This window comes from Phyllobates terribilis, unplaced genomic scaffold, assembly GCF_046119375.1.
Source record: "Phyllobates terribilis strain yellow unplaced genomic scaffold, ASM4611937v1 Scaffold_38__1_contigs__length_12584779, whole genome shotgun sequence".
NCBI lineage: Eukaryota > Metazoa > Chordata > Amphibia > Anura > Dendrobatidae > Phyllobates > Phyllobates terribilis.
The window spans coordinates 5,929,884-5,950,500 of NW_027362798.1; the positions used below are offsets into that span (position 1 = coordinate 5,929,884).

Sequence of the window (20,617 nt, forward strand, 5' to 3'; positions counted from 1 at the left end):
TAATTTTCTGATTGCTGGGAGTCCAACAGCCGGAACCCCCACTGTTTCCGAGAACCAGGGATCTGAAGAGCTCTGGGTGAATGGAGCGGTAGTCGATCATTCGCACTGCAGCTCCATTCACACGTGGCTTAATAAACATCCCCTATAATGGAGTGGTGAGGGGCATGAACAAGAAAGCAAAATGTGCTGAACTTTTCATTGTGCCTCAATGGGATGAGGGGGGCGGTGATGTGGTATGTGGGATGGTGGGGTTTGTGTGACAGGCGTGCTTTTTCATTTTTCATCCCATTCCAGCCCTGATCTATATATATATATATATATATATATATATATATATATATATATATATATATATATATATATATATATATATATATATATATATATATATATAATTAAAATTCTTTTAAAAGCAGAAGTGCTAATATGTATTTTTTATCGCTTAGCAGAATGCAGAGTGAAGTTTGATAGATATAAGAAAATCTCAATAAATATAGGAGTTGTTTTTTTTTTTTATTAGGGATAGGGTAGAAGGATAAGGGATGAACAAAATCAGGGACAGAATCAGTAGACAAAATCATAGTCAGTAAGAAATCCGGATCAGATACCAGGTGATCAGTAAAAAAAGCCAAGTCAGGCGAGCAGTTTGGATACAGCGGAGCCTGGTGACAGAGGCATTACCGAAACAAGTCCGGGTAGAGGTGTTACAGTTAGAAGGCCACAGGTAGATGGTGTAGGTCCTTCTTTACAGGTCCAGCAGTGATGGTGGATCAGCTGTACTCCGCTAGATGCGGAGCTTTTCCGTCTTTTAGATGACACTTGGGCAACAGCGACAGCATGCAAATGCGCGAGCTGCCCTGGATAGTCCACGCCGGCAGGATGATAAGATCCGGCGGAAGATGGAACCTAAGAGAAGAGAAATAAATACAATGTAAGTGATGGGACTCCATATTACATGATACTACTGTGCGGTCAGTGTGGCCGGCCGGCCGGACAGCAGAGGAATCTTATTCACACAGATGTCCGGGGTCATTGTCAGCCATCATACATGTGACAATCCCATCACTGACAGATGACATCTGCTCCCCATGACTTATTCTCATCACTAACATCACACAACATGGAGATGATTCTCACACTTACCTCGTCTCTTTTTCCCCTTTTTCCCATTTTCTGAGTTTTGTTGGTCTATACTCAGATTCATTTCAGATTTTCTTTCCTCTTCAGTTGTAAATTCTGATGAGAAAGTAAAAAAACTCAGTAAAGAAATATTCTTATAGGATCTGCTTTGTGTACTGTATATAGAAGAATTGTTCTAGTCCTGTCCCCTATAGTCCTGATAATCTGGCATTGCATTATTATAGGGCAGAATAAGTCCTATATACCGTTCATGACCTAATCTGAGGGGCATTAGATGTATCACTGATATGGAGCAGTAAGCGCCCTGTGTGCCGCCACGTGGTGCATCACTAATGAGCGATATTCTACTATAGGAGACAATGTCTTCTTATATTGAAGTGAGTTCCTGGATGCTAAAACGTATTTTACAGAATCCATGAAAACAATTCCTGGATAAAATGAAGGAAATAGAAATACAGTATGGGCCCATGGAAAACATAATTGGGATCCATGAAACCTGGACAACATAGGAGACCTAATACAGAAAAAACAAATATTTGAGCCTTGAAGTCAACATTCACCTTTTGATGCTGTACATACATACCTGATGATGGGGACGAGGAGGGCAAGCTGTTTATAGCATTGTCGCTATCAGATTCAGAAAGCGATTCTTTCTGCCTGTCAGGAAGAATCAGGGGGTCGGACCAGAAGACCCAGGAGGTAACTTCCAACTCTCCCATTCTATGATTTAAGAAAAACATGTAAATCACAAGTCAATGCAGAATAAAAGGGGTGGTCTCACTAGAAGAACACCGACTAGAGGGCCTAATAGGACATATGACTGTCATAGTGAGGAAGGTTTTATGCTCCAATCTACCTTCTATGGATCAGAGCGAAAAACAACTAGCAATAATGGCTGGCATGTAATACTACATCTCTCCTACAGTATGGGCAGCTCTAATACGTGTGAATGGCTGCAATTATGGGCTATTATCACCAACGGTTTCTGAAGCCAAAAGCACAATGACCGCTAATCATTGAGGCTGAATTTGATATTATGGTATTTATGTCCTATATTATGTGTTGTGCATATATATCAGCCTGGAACTCCCATTAATGACCCCATAATCTACTCACATTTCTGAGATATTTGTATTGGTTGCTGGCGTACACTCTGGAGGAGACTTCTGGTCCTCATCATTCATCTTTCTGGTAGTGATGGTACAGAGCTAAACATGGACAAAAACAAGATATGAAATACTTTTTTTTTACTTTTAGAGGTCTTTTTTGTTTCACATATTTTGGATTTATTGCGCACATACGGTACTTACTTTAGAAAGCCTTTCAGAAGAAGATGTAAAATTTTGGAAGTCAAGGTTCTCATTGTTCACACTTGTACCCTCCTCATCCTCTGAGACCGAATGGTCTATTTCAGAGTGATCTACAAAAGTAATGAAGTATTATTAGAGGTTGTTAGTATAAAACAGGCGTCATTTATCACAATATTAGTGGGTACTGATTATTACATTTTATGGAAGACAAGACAAACAGCCGCTTAGTCTAGATGATGTCTTCTTCTACTTACCGATAAATAAGCTGTTGTCCACATCTGAGGCAAGCTGAGGAATGTACTCTGGCTTCTGACTTAGAAGGTTGTTAAAATCTAAGTCACTCAGGAATGGATGACTCTTGATCTCAAGTGATCCTCCTGGAAAAAGAACAAAACAAAAGTGATGTGGACATTGTCAGAGATTGCTTCACATCTGAACAGTTTAACTTAATCTGAATTAATGACATAACTGAGTCAACATGAAGGAAGAAGACTGAAAGTCATAGTGTGGAGAACTAGAAATGGACAATCTGATAGAGAAGTGTTGATCCTCAAGGACATGAGTGATAAGTGTGATAGGTGAATATTAATACTAATATGAATAGTATTATATCTCTTACCTGTCCCAAGTCTATCTGCAGGATTTGTTCTGAGCAGCTCAGTAATCAGGTTCTGTGCATTGGGAGTAGGAGCGGAATTACAATCCCAAATTATGTCACCTGTTATACAGAAAATAAAATCTCTTTACTGGACTGTAAGGTAAAGCAAAGTAAACACCTAAACCAATGTAACTGATCAAAGCAATGGTCGGATCATTCCACTTACCAATGACAATCCTGTCATAAAGCTCAGCTACAGAATCTCCATCAAATGGTACAGATCCCGTGAGAAATTTATGTAGGATTATCCCCATTGACCACCAGTCAACAGGTCTTCCATAGCCTTCTTTCAGGATGACCTCTGGGGCGATGTAATATGGGGTGCCACATAACTGGAAAACAGAAGATAGAGATGAAAATGATAAAATGGTTATTATAACACGTTCTCGCCATAAAAACACAATGACAAAAGATAAAATATCAATGGAAACGTTCTCTAGAAATGAAGAATGTAGAGAAGACACAATAGTGTGATGAGATTTGTAAAGAAAAAAAAACATATGCCAAAGGCAAGGTGAACAGATGGGGTATATTAGTTAACCAAATACCAAAGCAAAACAAAGAAAACCCCTTAAAATATAATCTTTAATAGCTACATTTAAAAGCACCCATATCAATATATGAAGACAAAATGCATAAAATGTACAATATATGGGTAGTGGGATAAACGTAGGATAATTGACATGCAGGCTTGCCCTAGAGATCCCAAATGGGCTGAGATCCCGCCTGCCAGTGGAGGTTGACACCCTAGCTAATCGGTTTGGCGCCCCCCTCCACATCGGCACTCCCTCCGTGACGCTATCCACCCCTAGACAGACATACACATATACAGATAATGATGAAAGGCAGACAGTCATGTTGCTGCTAACATGCTGAATGAAAAAAAGGCAATATTCAATGTATCAATTACATGGAAACAGGGAAGCTGATATAATGTAGTTCCACTAGTACAGATAGGATATCAAATGCACCAATCTATACACAATTCAGTATGATATATAAACCATCATTCAGAAGCCTATTATAGATACATAAAGTACATTAGTGCTGGCAATTACGGGCAACAAGAACAATATTATAAAAGCACGTGTGCTCAATTAACGGTAAACATAGGAACATAAATATGTCCAAAGTAGTAACAAGTCACCTATATAATGACATTGAGCATGAAGATAATAGTCTAGGACAGACGGTATATATAGACAACCTCAAAATCCCCCTGGCTAATCTATAATCAGGACTGATCTACACAGGACACGTCCAAATGTTGGGACAGAGCATTATCCAGTGTGCGAATTACAAAAAAAGTTGCCAAAAAAGCATTTTAGTCAGCAGTAACCAGAGGACTTATCTGTAAATTGTCCCAACACGTTTCTCCCCCTCCTAATTTGGGGTTCATCAGGGGATCATATTAGGAGATAGCCACAATGAGTCAGTGGACAGACGCGGGAGATAAATACACCCCGATCGGAGAATACTGCTGCCGCCACATTTTATGGATTTTGTCTTTATATATTGATATGGGTGCTTTTAAATGTATCTATTAAAAGTTATATTTAAGGTCTTTCTTTGCTTTGGTCCTTGGAGATTTGTAAAGAACAATCTAAATTCCTGTAAGTGTTACCCACCTCACGGTCCAGGAACTCCCTGGTGATGTCCTCCGCTAATTCCTTGTAGGTGTTGGTTTTTGGCATCATGACACCAACTTTTGAAATCCCAAAATCGGTAACTTTTATGTGTCCAGCAGATGTAATCAGGAGGCTGTGAAAGAGAAGATGGTTTTAGCCTCACAGACCGTATGATAAATGATAACTTCCCCCCTTTATTATACTACGAGGGGCACTTACTTATCCGGCTTCAGGTCTCTGTGCACCACACCGTAGCTATGGAGGTATTCCACAGCAAGAACCGCTTCTCCAAAGTATAAGCGGGCCAAGGGGACAGATAGAGGACCCCTGGTGCTTAGGAGGGTCTCACAGTCACCACCTATAGAATAAAAAGGAAATGTGACCGGTGAGTGGTTTATACAGCAGATCACCATGATGTATAATGGGAAGTGAGCAGAGACATTGGGATAGGAGAGAATATAAACAGATATAATGTATAGTGCACATAATATTAGTCTGAATCGATGGAGAAATGTCCTCCATGTAACTAATAACATAAAGTGATGTCACATCTCGTCTATAGCTGGAGATACTGACATGCTCAGTGCGGACTTACAGGGAGATCACACAGACTGTGGCGTACAGAGAAATCTCAGGGCCCCATAGCAAAAGTTCTAACTGCACGCCCCTTCAAAAAAAACCCTTACTGAAGTCAATCGATGTTCTCAACAGCAATACACCTTTTATAGCCATTTTAGCATATGATGCTCCCAAAAATGCCCCCACCCACAGACTGAGTTAGATATCCCCACAGTGAAATCTTAATCCAGTTTCACCTTACAGATATAATGTAGCACCTGTCTATAATGTCCCCACTCAGTATGAGGCCAGTCACAGCCCCCTACTCAGTATAATGGCGCCCACAGCCCCCCCTACTTAATATAATGGCCCCCATAGCCCCTCAGACAATATAATGGTCTCCACCACTGCCCACTCAGTATGATGGCCCCCAAAGCCAATCAAACAGAATTAGGATCCCCACACAGAATAAGGACCCCCACTGCACACCATTCAATATGAGGACGCCCAGGGGGTGTAGGGGCATGTACAGTCACCAACTCAATATAGCGGCATTCACAGTCCCCTATAGCCCCTCACACGGCACACCATTCAGTATTATGGTACCCACAACCCTCAATTCTCAGTATTATGGCTTCCACCAATCTCGCAACTCAGTATTATGCCCCCACCAGCCCAACAACTAAGTATAATTGCTCTCACCAGCCCCACCACTCAGTATTATGGCCCTCAGCAGCCCCACCACTCAGTGTTATTGCCCCCAACAGTCCCTCCACTTAGTAGTAAGGCACACAATAGCCCCACTACTCAGTATTATGGCCCCCACCAGCCTCAACACTCAGTATTATGGCCCTCACCAGCCCCACCACTCATTGTTACGGCCCCTACCAGCCCCACCACTTAGTAGTAAGGCACCCACCACTCAGTACTACCACCTCCACCAGCCCCACCTCTCAGTATTATGGCCCCCACCAGTATCAACACTCAGTATTATCGCTCTCACCAACCCCACTACTCAGAATTATGACCCTTATTAGCCCCACCACTCAGTGTTATGGCCCCCACCAGCCCCACCACTTAGTAGTAAGGCACCCACCAGCCCCACCATTCAGTACTATAGCCCCCACCAGCCCTACCTCTCAGTATTATGGCCCCCACCACTACTTAGTGTTATGGCCCCCATCAGCCTCACCATTTAGAATTATCGCCCTCACCAGCCTCACCACTCAGTATTATGGCCCCAACCAGCCCTACTACTCAGCATATGGTCTCCACCTGCCCCATCACTCAGTGTTATGGCCCCCACCAGCCCCACCTGTGCAGTGTAAGTACTGAGACTCCACACTACAGATGCAATATTGTGGCGACATCGAAGAACCTGCAGTACACGGAGTCTCGGACCCATCTGCGGAGGCTGAATGGTGGATTTAGGAACCTTTGGCTCCCTGATCCACCATTGTTTTCATCGGTATTCATATTCTGACAATGTGAATACCACTGAAATTGTGATGACAGGTGGTGGAATGGGGCCCAGTGCCGAGCGGTGCCAGGCCCGATCTGACTCACTGGCACCATAGCACTGCTGCACACAGATCAATGAATTTCCAGGCATCTTGGTAATAGAAAACCTACAGTAAACGCACTGTGAGGATGTAACTGTCCTAATTATCCTAATTATAAGAGCAGTGATAAGATGTAAGCAGACATGGGCTGAATATACTACAATATACATGTCCTACCTCCTACATACTCCATGACCATACACAGGTGAGATTTTGTTGGAAAGGAGCAGAGCATGGAGACCACGAAGGGACAATCAGCGAATGTTAGGATGTCCCTCTCCAGAAAGGCCAATGCCACTCTTTTTGGAGTGTTCAGGTTTCGCTTGAACATTTTCTTCAAAGCAAAGATCTGGTGTGAGTCTTTATGGTGCGCTAAGTAGACGGCACTGGAGAGAAAGAGAATCAATGGTTAGAATGAATCTTTACTACAAGAACATCTATAGAAGTCATTATATAATGTTTTGTACTAATGTTTAATGCTAGAAGTCTGTCCGTCACTGGAAGTCCATGTCTAGAATTTGATAAAAGATCACTACATAGATCACCTATGGGAGGTGTCCACAATGCCACGTCCGCCGGAGCCCTCACCCAGGTCACATTACAGATGAGAGAATCTACTGAAATTATTCTTGGGCAGATTCACTACATTAGACCAGTAGATACGATTCAGTGCAAATAAAAGTTGGTCCAAATTAAAAGTGGTCCAATTGCCATAACATGACGTTAATTATGCTCCCGCATACCCCAAGACATAACAACATAATAAATGGAGGGGAGCGAAGGAGTTACAAAAAATGAAACCCATTATAGCCACTTGTCCTCTGTGCCAGTCTTTATTGCTGAGACCAGGGAGTAGACTCACATGGTCATGGTGGAGGTTGGGGGGTGCAGATGTCATTGATGAAATTTCGTGTCACCCCCTCACTTGACCATGTGTTGCCAATTACTCTTATCAGTTCGCTAATGGATCCCGAAAAGAACAGACCGGTGCGGAGGATCGGGAAGCTCTGATGGGGGTGGCAGTGTAAGAACAGATGAGGGTCTAGGACAGGCAGGTGTAATATATTATTCTATTTTAATCCCTTTCCTTAATAGTTTGTTTTCCTACAGATCATATAATTTCCCTATGATAACACTGAAGGGAAGAGCACAGAGTCTGGAGCATTGTCATTGGGAACCTTGAGAAATGTGGATTATGCCAACAGAAAACTCACCCAAAACTTCCACTGCTGATCAGTTTGGATGTCCCATAGTCGCTCTTATGCGGCTGTCTTGACGGGGTCAATGATTTGATCACGCTCTATAAAAGAATAAGAAATTATATAAAGATATAGAAGCTGCTGGAAAAAAGCTCCAGATGCAAAAACGTCTCCCTTCTGTCATCTCCTCTTAGAATAGAGACATCCCATGGTTATATGGGAGACAATACTGGAGGTGTCATTCCCACCCCATAATCTGGTGATACACCGACATCTCTCTCCATGATACTTACACCGTCAGATTGTTGGATCTCCGGGATCTCACAGATTCTACTGTCAGCATCCGCCAACACAGTTGTTTCTAAAAGAGTGAAAAAATTATGAAGAAATAAAATGTATTAGACGATATTAATCCTACATATATATTACAACAATATAACTCAGACATGACAAGATGTCTGTAAATGGGAATAATACTTATTATATAGGGATTCCAAATATGTGAACGTACGGCGCATCCATGAATAAATGTAATGGAAATGATGAAGGACCCCCCAATCATCACATGAATGAGGACCCCCCCACCCTCGCTGTACATGTGAGTGATGGTAAGAGAGCTGAAGCGTAGGAGCCATATGCAGATTATCCTGGAAGTGCACTGGGGGCGTGTCACAGTATGGATTTCTTCTTCCACGCCCCCAGTGCACTTCCATGCTGATTTGTATACGGCTTCTACATTAGATTTCCCTTGACTGAGACATTGGATTTCTGCAAAAAATTATTACAGAGAAATGGCCAGTACAGTCATACCACAATATGCAAAAATGTGCTGACAGGTTCCCATTACACAGAATATACAGAGTAAATGTAAGATTATTCCCTGTTCTGTATAATATCTGGATATTTCTTGTAGGAGGTCGGGTGATCGGCTTACCTGTAGTCAGATTGCTGTTCAGTCCCGGGATTAGATTTTGCTCGTCTTTGGTGTCGCCTTCTGCTGTTTCCTGGTAGATATAATATATATAATTAACATGTGGAACCTTACACTAAATCATCACATAGATAAATCAGGAAGGACTAAACCTGCATTTACAGATGCAGCCAATTGTAACTGTACAAATCAGACGTGTGCTAGAGAAGATGACGGCTCCTTACCAGGCGTTCCAATGAGCGAGCCGGACGCTCCAGTACACACAGGACTTTTTCGGCCAGGTCTTTAATAAAAGCCAAATCTCCATATTGAGATCTTTCTTCAGCCTAAAAAGAGGAAAAGAAACAAAAAGGAAAATTTTGAGATGAGAAAGGTCACAATGGAGGAGGCCGCCATTGTATGTGACATTTGCTCCTCTCTGCAGATACAATAACTCTGGGGACTCATCGTGTTTTATATTGGAGGAAAGAAACTTCTATCCCACCATTATCTATAATATAACCAGGGATGGGTCCTTCTTTCCGAAGCCTCTATAGACTGCGCAAGCGCACTGTACCTGCACAATGTGGCCGCAGATAGAAGAACACATCCAGACCGGGAGGCGGATGGGGATGGAGGAGGAGTGTGGTGCCAGAAATAGAGGTATGCGTCATTTCATCATGGCTATGGAGGGTCTCCTGCTAAAAGTGGGGAGGCTATGGAGGCAGTGGCGTACCGCCAATGGCGGCAGGCCACGCCACTGCTATGGGGCCCGTGAGCCGGGGGGGGGCCCATAGCAGTCGCCTGCACCGTGTATGCCCCGCAGCGGGGCCCTTGCAACAGGCTCCGCTCCCAGGCCCGGCGTTAGCACCCGGGCAAGTGCCGGGTCCCTGAGCAGGCGGGGGGCCCCGCTCCGCTCAGGGCCCCGGCACAATACTTACCTCTCCCCGTGCCTCCGCAGCTCCGGTGTCTTCCGCGTCCTGTGCTGTGACGTCTCAGGTTAGAGGGTGGGATGACGTCTTTCCACCACACCCTCTGCTGAGCAGTCACAGTGCAGAGCGGGAAGACAGCGACGCTGAGGAGTCCAGAGCAGAGCAGCGGCAGCAGGTGAGGTAAGGTGAGTATGTAATTTTTTTTTTTTTTAATGTATGGAGGCCTGGGGCCCATACACTATATAAGGGCTCGTACACTGTATGGAGGACTATATGGGGGCCCATACACTGTGTGGAGGACTATATGAGGGGCAGTATACTGTATGGATGACTATATGGGGGCCAGTATTCTGTAGGGAGGACTATATGGGGGCCAGTATTCTGTAGGGAGGACTATATGGGGGCCCATACACTGTGTGGAGGACTATATGAGGGCCAGTATACTGTATTGAGGACTATATGGGACTATATGGGGGAAGTACACTGTATGGAGGACTATATGGGGGCCAGTATTCTCTATGGGGGCCAGTATTCTGTATGGAGGACTATATGGGGGCCAGTATACTGTATGGAGGACTATATGGGGGCCAATACACTGTATGGAGGGCTATATTGGGACCCATACACTGTGTGGAGGACTATATGAGGCCAGTATTCTCTATAGAGGACTATAAGGAGGCCGGTATACTGTATGGAGGACTATATGGGGGCCAGTACACTGTATAGAGGACTATATGCAGGCCAGTATACTGTATGGAGAGGACTATATGGGGGCCAGTATTCTGTATGAAGAATATCTTATACTGTGTGGAGGACCATAGGGAGTGCATTATACTGTGTGGAGGACCATAGGGAGTGCATTATACTGTGTGGAGGACCATTGGGAGTGCATTATACTGCGTGGAGGACCATAGGGAGTGCATTATACTGTGTGGAGGACCATGGCGAGTGCATTATACTGTGTGGAGGACCATGGCGAGTGCATTATACTGTGTGGAGTACCATGGCGAGTGCATTATACTGTGTGGAGAGGTGTGGGGCCATTATACTACATGGAGGGCTGTGTGGGGGTCACAGTTGGGGGATCATACTGTGTTGGAGTCACCATACTTTGCCTTGAGAGTTGAGGTGGGGTACGGTAGAGTCATTATACTGTGCATGTGGAGGAATTCACCATGGGGGTAACATACTGTGTTTAGGGGGGGCACTGTTGTTGGCATCATACCTTATGGGGAAATAAAAGAAGAATCTAGGACTTCAGCAGGAGAAAAATTACTGTGTAAAGGCTGGAAAGTTATGAGATATGCTCTTCCTTGACCCCCGACAATTTTCACTTTTTTGGAGGGGCTCCATTTAGCGCTTCTGCTATGGGGCCCCATGATTCCTATGTACGCCTCTGTATGGAGGTCTCCTGCTGGACGTGGGGAGGCAATGAAGGTCTCCTGCTGGACGTGGGGAGGCTATAGGGGTCTCCTGCTGGATGTGCGGAGGCTATGGGGGTCTCCTGATGGACATGCAGAGGCTATGGGGGTCTCCTGATGGACATGCAGAGGCTATAGGGGTCTCCTGCTGGACGTGAGGAGGCTATGGCGGTCTGCTGCTGGACATGCGGAGGCTATGAGGGTCTCCTGCTGGACATGCGGAGGCTATGGGGGTCTCCTGCTGGACGTGCGGAGGCTATGGGGGTCTCCTGCTGGACGTGCAGAGGCTATGGGGGTCTCCTGCAGGACGTGCGGAGGCTATGGGGGTCTCCTGCTGGACGTAGGGAGGCCATGGGGGTCTCCTGCTCGATGCGTTGAGGCTATGAGGGTCTCCTGCTGGATGTGGGGTGGTTATGGGGGTCTCTTGCTGGACATGGGGAGTCTATGGGAGTCTCCTGCTGGACGTGCAGAGGCTATGGGGGTTTCCTGCTGGACGTGGGGAGGCTATGGGGGTTTCCTGCTGGACGTGGGGAGGCTATGGGGGTCTCCTGCTGGACGTGGGGAGGCTTTGAGGGTCTCCTGCTGGACCGGGGAAGGCTATGGGGGTCTCCTGCTAGACGTGCGAATGCTATGGGGGTCTTCTGCTGGACGTGGGGAGGCTATCGGGGTCTCTTGCTGGACATGCGGATGCTAAGGGGGTCTCCTGCTGGAGGGGTGGAGGCTATGGAGGTCTCCTGCTGGACGTGGGGAGTCTATGGGGGTCTGCTGCTGGACGTGCAGAGGCTATGGGGTCTCCTGCTGGACGTGGGGAGGCTATAGGAGTCTTCTACTGGATGTTGCGAGGCTATGGGGGTCTCCTGCTGGACATGAGGAGTTTATGGGGTTCTACTGCTGTACATGGGGAGGTTATGCGGTATCTTGCTCAATGCATTGAGGCTATGGGGGTCTCCTGCTGGACGTGTGGAGGCTATGAGGGTCTCCTGCTGGACGTGAGAAGTCTATGGGAGTCTCCTGCTGGACGTGCAGAGGCTATGGGAGTCTCCTGCTGGACATGCAGAGGATATGGGGGTCTCCTGCTGGATGTGGGGAGGCTATGGGGGTCTCCTGCTGGATGTGCGGAGGCTATGGGGGTCTCCTGCTGGACGTGTGGAGGCTATGGGGGTCTCCTGCTGGATGTATGTGTGGCACCCCAGGGGTCTGGTTTCCACAGTAACAGCAATGTTATGTCTGAGAGCAGGTGGGAGGTCTCTTGGTCAGGAATCCTATGCATGCCACACCTCCTGCCCAGTCCTGGGAGGGGAAGAACTTCCCCTATATAAACCTAGGGCTGAGGCAGGGTTAGTGAGTAGAGAAGAAGTAGAGAAGAGAAGCAGCATAGGAAGAAACAACAGGAGCTCTGTGGGAGCAGTGCTACAAGGAGTCAGGGGCTGGCAGCTGCAGAGCTCGCCCTGACTGAGAAGTTATCACCGGACCCGGAGTCCGAGGCTGTGGGGACTAACTCCTATCCAGCAGCAGAAACCGACCGGCAGGGGATTGCAGGTCCTCTGGCCCAGAAACCCGAAGGCACGGTCACACGCGTGGGACCAGCACCGCCGTCGTGGAGCGGAAGCTACTAGAAGGCCCCGAGTCACCGGCCATACGGGTGAGCACCACACGGTACACTCAGGGACGTGGGCTACTTATACCCGCCTCTAGCAAGGTAGCCAGAAGAGTATCGTTAGTTTGGGAGGCCTACAACTCCGCCTGGCCAGGGGAGATCCCATCTGCTCAAGGACTGACCAGGCCCCAATCGCTAGCCAGTACTCCGGGAGGGTCTATCTTTGTCACCAGTAAAGACCCTGAACTACACCGTACCGTCTCCGAGTGGTTCCTGCTACCCCCATCATCCACGTCGGCTGCCCTGAGGCCATACCCCTCCCGTTGGGGGTTATACTATCACGCTGCACAATCCTACCACCGGCCTCAGCGGTCTGCCCTGCAGCAGCAGCTCCTTAGCTGTACTCAACGGGTGGCGTAGTCGTCCAACATCTACCGCTGATACAGCGCCACTTAGTCTGACTCCCTGGGCACGGACCGGATCACCGCCACGAGACTACAACCCTCAACAGATCCGGCTCCGGGTAAGCTCCCGCGTGCGCAACGCTGCGCGACACAGGCCCAGGGGCGCGTCATATGGAGGCTATGGGGGTCTCCTGCTGGAGGTGGGGAGGCTATGCGGGTCTCCTGCTGGACATGCGGAGGCTATGGGGTCTCCTGCTGGATGTATAGAGGCTATGGGGGTGTCCTGCTGGATGTGGGGAGGCTATGGGGGTCTCCTGCTGGATGTATGGAGGCTATGGGGGTCTCCTGCTGGATGTGGGGAGGTTATGGGGGTCTCCTGCTGGATGTGTGGAGGCTATGGGGGTCTCCTGCTGGACGTGGGGAGGCTATGAGGGTCTCCTGCTGGACCAGGGGAGGCTATGGGGGTCTCCTGCTGGATGTGCAGAGGCTATGAGGTTCTCCTGCTGGACATGGGGAGGCTATGGGGTCTCCTGCTGGATGTGTGGAGGCTAAAGGGGTCTCCTTCTGGACGTGGGGAGGCTATGGGGTTCTCCTGCTGGACATGGGGAGGCTATGGGGGTCTCCTGCTCTATGCGTTGAGGCTATAAGGGTCTCCTGCTGGATGTGGGGAGGCTATGGGGGTCTCTTGCTGGATGTGGGGAGGTTATGAGGGTCTCCTGCTGGACCACGGGAGGCTATGGGGTCTCCTGCTAGACCTACGGAGGCTATGGGGGTTTCCTGCTGGACGTGGGGAGGCTATAGGGGTCTCCTGCTCGATGCATTGAGGCAATAGGGGTCTCCTGCTGGATGTGTGGAGGCTCTGGGGGTCTCCTGATGGACGTGAGGAGGCTATGGGGGTCTCCTGCTGGATGTGGGGAGGCTATGAGGGTCTTCTGCTGGACTGGGGGAGACTATGGGGGTCTCCTGCTAGACGTGTGGAGGCTATAGGGGTCTCCTGCTGGACGTGGGTAGGTTATAGGGGTCTCCTGCTTTATGCATTGAGGCTATGGGGGTCTCCTGCTGGATGCAGGGAGGCTATGGGGGTCTTCTGCTGGATGTGGGGAGGCTATGGGGGTCTCCTGTTGGAGGTGGGAGGCTATGGGGGTCTCCTGCTGGAGGTGGGGAGGTTATGGGGTTCTCCTGCTGGACATGGGGAGGGTATGGGGGTCTTCTGCTGGACGTGGGGAGACTATGGGGGGTCTCCTGTTGGAGGTGGGGAGGCTATGGGGGTCTCCTGCTGGACGTGTTTAGGCTATGGGGTCTCCTGATGGACATGGGGAGGCTATGGGGGTCTCCTGCTGGACGTGGGGAGGCTATGAGGGTCTCCTGCTGGACCGGGGGAGACTATGGGGGTCTCCTGTTAGACGTGCGGAGGCTATAGGGGTCTCCTGCTGAACGTGGGGAGGTTATAGGGGTCTCCTGCTTGATGCATTGAGGCTATGGGGGTCTCCTGCTGGACGTAGGGAGGCTATGAGGGTCTCCTGCTGGATGTGGGGTGGCTATGGGGGTCTCTTGCTGGACGTGGGGAGTTTATGAGAGTCTCCTGCTGGACGTAGGGAGGCTATGGGGGTCTCCTGCTGGACGTAGGGAGGCTATGGGGGTCTTCTGCTGGACGTGGGGAGGCTATGGGGGTCTCCTGTTGGACGTGGGGGGGCTATGGGGGTCTCCTGCTGGAGGTGGGGAGGTTATGGGGTTCTCCTGCTGGACGTGGGGAGGGTATGGGGGTCTCCTGCTGGACGTGGGGAGGCTATGGGGGTTTGCATGTGCGCATACTACGCTATCCGGCTGCATTTTATTGAAGACACTCTATGTGTGAATTCGCAGACACAGTGTCTTTAAAAAAATGGTGCCGAAATTGTACCAATAAAAATGCTTGTCACTAGGGTGTAGAACGGGTTCAATTATCTATATGGAGAAGTTTTGTGCGGAGTGTCCGCTATTTACCTGCTGTAGTAATGTCCTGATGTTATGAAGTAAATCCGTCACATACTCTGAGGTGAGATGACCTTGTTGGTATTTGGTCAGGCAGTTCCTTACTAGCTGCACCACCAGCCGGTGAGTGAAGCTGAGGACGCCATCGGGTGGTAGAAGCACAATGTTAGGGCGATTGTTGATAAGAATACCCCATAGCGCTTGTACCTGAAAATTATCCAGAAAAAATCCGGCCATAGTGAGAAACTGTAAGTGCGCTCAGTAACTAGCTATGGAGCCAAAATGGCACCCGCTACCCTGTGTACATTGTAGAAGTAGTGACTGTGAGCTGTGATGTCATAATGGGCGAGCATCACCAGTGATGTCATGATAGAATCTTGTGATAGAATCTTCAAGAGGCGACTCTGCACAAACAGATGCTGCCGAGCAATGTGTACAGTGGAAACTCCATAGAATAAAATCCATCTCCATGTTATCATGACCGTTCTCTTTTATTTCCAGTTAGAACACAACCAGTATAAGGGTATGTTCACACGCTGCATTTTTGCAGCATTTTTTGCTCAACAAAAACCAAACTGGTGGCAGGAAAAACACTGAGTAAAATACGCACGTTTTTGCTGTGTTTTTAATTGTTTTTTTCTCATTCATTTGAATTGGTGAAAAACGCTGCAACGGCCCTAAAAGGATTGACAAGCTGCAGAATACAAAAAACACTAGAAAAGAAATGCAGCATGTGAATGAGACTTCAGAAATCTCATTCACTAAGCTCGTACTTTAAAGTGCAGTGTTATTGCCGCAGAAAAACAGCCAATTGTGAACACACCCAAAAGATATACTCCGTCATATGGGAAATAATGTGTAGGTTTATTCCTCATTTGTCTTTTTTTTCTCCATAGAACATTTTAGTTTACTATTAACAACTGTGACAAATATTGAAGGTATTGAAGAATTAATAAAAAGTGATAAATCATTTACATCATTGTCATTGATCGTTGTGTCTTTATAAAGTTCAATCCTTTACCTTGTTGTGTTTAGGTCGCGAGATCGTGCAGCTGCAGGAGCGGTGAGCCGCTGTCAGTCGGCCAGACTCCCTATAAAGCCGGTTTCACACGTCCATATATTTCCAGTACCGGAAAGGAAAAAACGGTACCAGAGATATCCGTGTCCCGTGTGTCCCTGTTTGTCACACGTGTGGCAACAGTGTGCCGCATCAGGATCACACGTACCGGCACCTGGGAATTAGCGTTACATTTTAGTGGGTTTGATATGGTTATTTCTGCTAACATCCATCCACAGTTTTAGTAAAGTGCCGTGAGCAGCAGAAAGTGCACACAGTGTAAGATCCTCACCATGGTCCTCCACACAGTGTAAGACTCTCGCCATGGTCCTCCACACAGTATAAGACACTCGCCATGGTCCTCCACGCAGATTAATGCACTCCCTAAGGTCCTCCACACAGTATAATGCACTCCCTAAGGTCCTCCACACAGTATAATGAACTCCCTATAGTTCTGACGCGCCCCTGGGCCTGTGTCGCGCAGCGTTGCACACGCGGGAGCTTACCCGGAGCCGGATCTGTTGAGGGTTGTAGTCTCGTGGCGGTGACCCGGTCCGTGCCCAGGGAGTCAGACTAAGTGGCGCTGTATTAGCGGTAGATGTTGGACGACTACGCCACCCGTTGAGTACAGCTAAGGAGCTGCTGCTGCAGGGCAGACCGCTGAGGCCGGTGGTAGGATTGTGCAGCGTGACAGTATAACCCCCAACGGGAGGGGTATGGCCTCAGGGCAGCCGACGTGGATGATGGGGGTAGCAGGAACCACTCAGAGACGATGCGGTGTAGTTCAGGGTCTTTACTGGTGACAAAGATAGACCCTCCCGGAGTACTGGCTAGCGGTTGGGGCCTGGTCAGTCCTTGAGCAGATGGGATCTCCCCTGGCCAGGCGGAGTTGTAGGCCTCCCAAACTAACGATACTCTTCTGGCTACCTTGCTAGAAGCGAGTATAAGTAGCCCACGTCCCTGAGTGTACCGTGTGGTGCTCACCCGTATGGCCGGTGACTCGGGGCCTTCTAGTAGCTTCCGCTCCACGACGGCGGTGCTGGTCCCATGCGTGTGACCGTGCCTTCGGGTTTCTTGGCCAGAGGACCTGAAATCCCCTGCCTGACGGATTCTGCTGCTGGGTAGGAGTTAGTCCCCACAGCCTCGGACTCCGGGTCCGGTAAGAAATCTTCTCAGTCAGGGCGAGCTCTGCAGCTGCCAGCCCCTGACTCTTTGTAACACTGCTCCCACAGAGCTCCTGTTGTTTCTTCCTATGCTGCTTCTCTTCTCTACTTCTGGCATGGCCCAGGAGCTGGGCCCAGCCGGAGCCACAGCTCCCTGTCAGCCCTCCTGGCTGAACTCTCCCTCTGAACCCTCTAACCCTGCCTCAGCCCCAGGTTTATACAGGGGAAGTTCTTCCCCTCCCAGGACTGGGCAGGAGGTGTGGCATGCATAGGATTCCTGACCAAGAGACCTCCCACCTGCTCTCAGACATAACATTGCTGTTACTGTGGAAACCAGACCCCTGGGGTGCCACAGTTCTCCACACAGTATAATGAACTCCCTATGGTTCTCCACACAGTACATTGCACTCCCTATGGTCTTCCACTAAGTATAATGCACTCCCTATGGTCCTCCATGCAGTAAAATGCACTCCCTATGGTCCTCCACGCAGTATAATGAACTCCCTATGGTCTTCCACGCAGTATAGTTCACTCCCTATGGTCTTCCACACAGTATAATACACTCCCTATGGTCATCCACACAGTATAACGTACTCCCTATGGTCCTCCACACAGTATAATGCACACCCTATGGTCCTCCACACAGTATAATGCACACCCCATGGTCCTCCACACAGTATAATGCACTCGCCATGGTCCTGCACACAGTATAATGCACTCCCCATGGTCCTGTACGCAGTATAGTGCAGCCCCCCAAAGAGTAAAATGCGGTCCCCCACCATAGGGTAAAATGCAGCCCCAGTCCTCCAGTATTATCAGGACACACTGATTTAAAAATAAATAAATAAATAAATACATACTTACCGCTCCTCGTTCCCTGCTGCTTCAGTCTCTGCAGCTGATCACCTCAGCAGCTGCCAGCTCCACTGTCTGACACAGCGTGGCGCGTCATCATGCCGCTGCGTCAGACGCAGAGGAGGAATGATGGGAGAGGGAGTGTCACATGAAGCTCCCTCCTCCATCATTGCTTTCAACCAGGGCCGGCTCCAGGTTTTCGTGGGCCCTGGGCGAAAGGGTCTCAGTGGGCCCCTGTAACACTGTAAAATAATACTCTTTCTGTATTATTTTTTTCTACTGAGGACTTCGCAAAGTATCAATATCACGATATTCTTATAAAAAAAATGTATCTATTTATTCTTGGATTGTCCATTAACCCCTTAAGCCCCGCGGGTGGTTTGCACGTTAATGACCGGGCCAATTTTTACAATTCTGACCACTGTCACTTTATGAGGTAATTACTCTGGAACGCTTCAACCGATCCCCCTGATTCTGAGATTGTTTTTTCGTGACATATTGTACTTCATGATTGTGGAAAAATTTCTTCGATATCACTTGCGTTTATTTGTGAAAAAAACGGAAATTTGGCGAAAATTTTGAAAATTTTGCAATTTTCAAAATTTGAATTTTTAAGCCCTGAAATCAGAGCGATATGTCACACAAAAGAGTTAATAAATAACATTTCCCACATGTCTACTTTACATCAGCACAATTTTGGAACCAAAATTTTTTTTTGTTAGGGAGCTATAAGGGTTAAAAGTTGACCAGCGATTTCTCATTTTTCCAACAAAATTTACAAAACCATTTTTTTAGGGACCACATCACATTTGAAGTCACTTTGAGAGGTCTTTATGACAGAAAATACCCAAAAGTGACACCATTCTAAAAACTGCACCCCTCAAGGTGCTCAAAACCACATTCAAGAACTTTATTAACCCTTCAGGTGCTTCACAGGAATTTTTTGAATGTGGAAGAAAAAAATGAACATTTAACTTTTTTCACAAAAATGTTACTTTAGACCCAATTTTTTTTATTTTCACAGGGGTAACAAGAAAAAATGGACCCCAAAATTTGTTGTGCAATTTCCCCTGGGCACGCAGATACCCAATATTTGGGGAAAAAACACTGTTTGGGCGCACGGCAGGGCTCGGAAGGGAAGGAGCGCCATTTGACTTTTTGATTGTAAAATTTGCTTGAATAATTAGCGGACGCCATGTTGTGTTTGGAGAGCCCATGTGTGCCCAAACTTTGGAGCTCCCCCACAAGTGACCCCATTTTGGAAACTAGACCCCCCAAGGCACCTTTCTAGATGCATAGTGAGCACTTGGAACCCCCAGGTGCTTCACAAATTGATTCGTAACAATGAAAAAGTGAAAAAAAAAAACACTTTTTCATTTTTATGAATCAATTTGTGAAGCACCTGAGGGTTCCAAGTGCTCACAATGCATCTAGATAGGTGCCTTGGGGGGTCTAGTTTCCAAAATGGGGTCACTTGTGGGGGAGCTCCAATGTTTGGGCACACAGCGGCTCTCCAAACGCAACATGGTGTCGCTAACAATTTGAGCCGATTTTCCGTTAAATTTGTTAGAGGACACCATGTTGCATTTAGAGAGTCCCTGTGTGCCCAAACATTGGAGCTCCCCCACAAGTCACCCCATTTTGGAAACTAGACCCCCCAAGGCACCTATCTAGATGCATAGTGAGCACTTGGAACCCCCAGGTGCTTCACAAATTGATTCGTAACAATGAAAAAGTGAAAAAAAAAAAACACTTTTTCATTTGTATGAATCAATTTGTGAAGCACCTGAGGGTTCCAAGTGCTCACAATGCATCTAGATAGGTGCCTTGGGGGGTCTAGTTTCCAAAATGGGGTCACTTGTGGGGGAGCTCCAATGTTTGGGCACACAGCGGCTCTCCAAACGCAACATGGTGTCGCTAACAATTTGAGCCGATTTTCCGTTAAATTTGTTAGAGGACACCATGTTGCATTTAGAGAGTCCCTGTGTGCCCAAACATTGGAGCTCCCCCACAAGTCACCCCATTTTGGAAACTAGACCCCCCAAGGCACCTATCTAGATGCATAGTGAGCACTTGGAACCCCCAGGTGCTTCACAAATTGATTCGTAACAATGAAAAAGTGAAAAAAAAAAAACACTTTTTCATTTGTATGAATCAATTTGTGAAGCACCTGAGGGTTCCAAGTGCTCACAATGCATCTAGATAGGTGCCTTGGGGGGTCTAGTTTCCAAAATGGGGTCACTTGTGGGGGA

The 20,617-nt window shown here is 47.6% G+C and overlaps 1 protein-coding gene across 1 annotated transcript; it reads right to left on the reverse strand.

Annotated features, from left to right (window-relative positions):
• Window positions 1-762: 762 nt before the first annotated feature.
• Window positions 763-6,869, reverse strand: LOC141182956 (microtubule-associated serine/threonine-protein kinase 3-like). Its single transcript, XM_073661022.1, has 9 exons — window positions 6,861-6,869; window positions 3,275-3,440; window positions 3,070-3,168; window positions 2,705-2,827; window positions 2,451-2,560; window positions 2,257-2,348; window positions 1,724-1,860; window positions 1,144-1,236; window positions 763-906 (listed from the first exon to the last, which is right to left on the reverse strand). Exons 1-9 carry the CDS (start codon window positions 6,867-6,869, stop codon window positions 809-811), a joined length of 927 nt encoding a protein of 308 aa, XP_073517123.1. The 3' UTR covers window positions 763-808.
• Window positions 6,870-20,617: the final 13,748 nt, after the last annotated feature.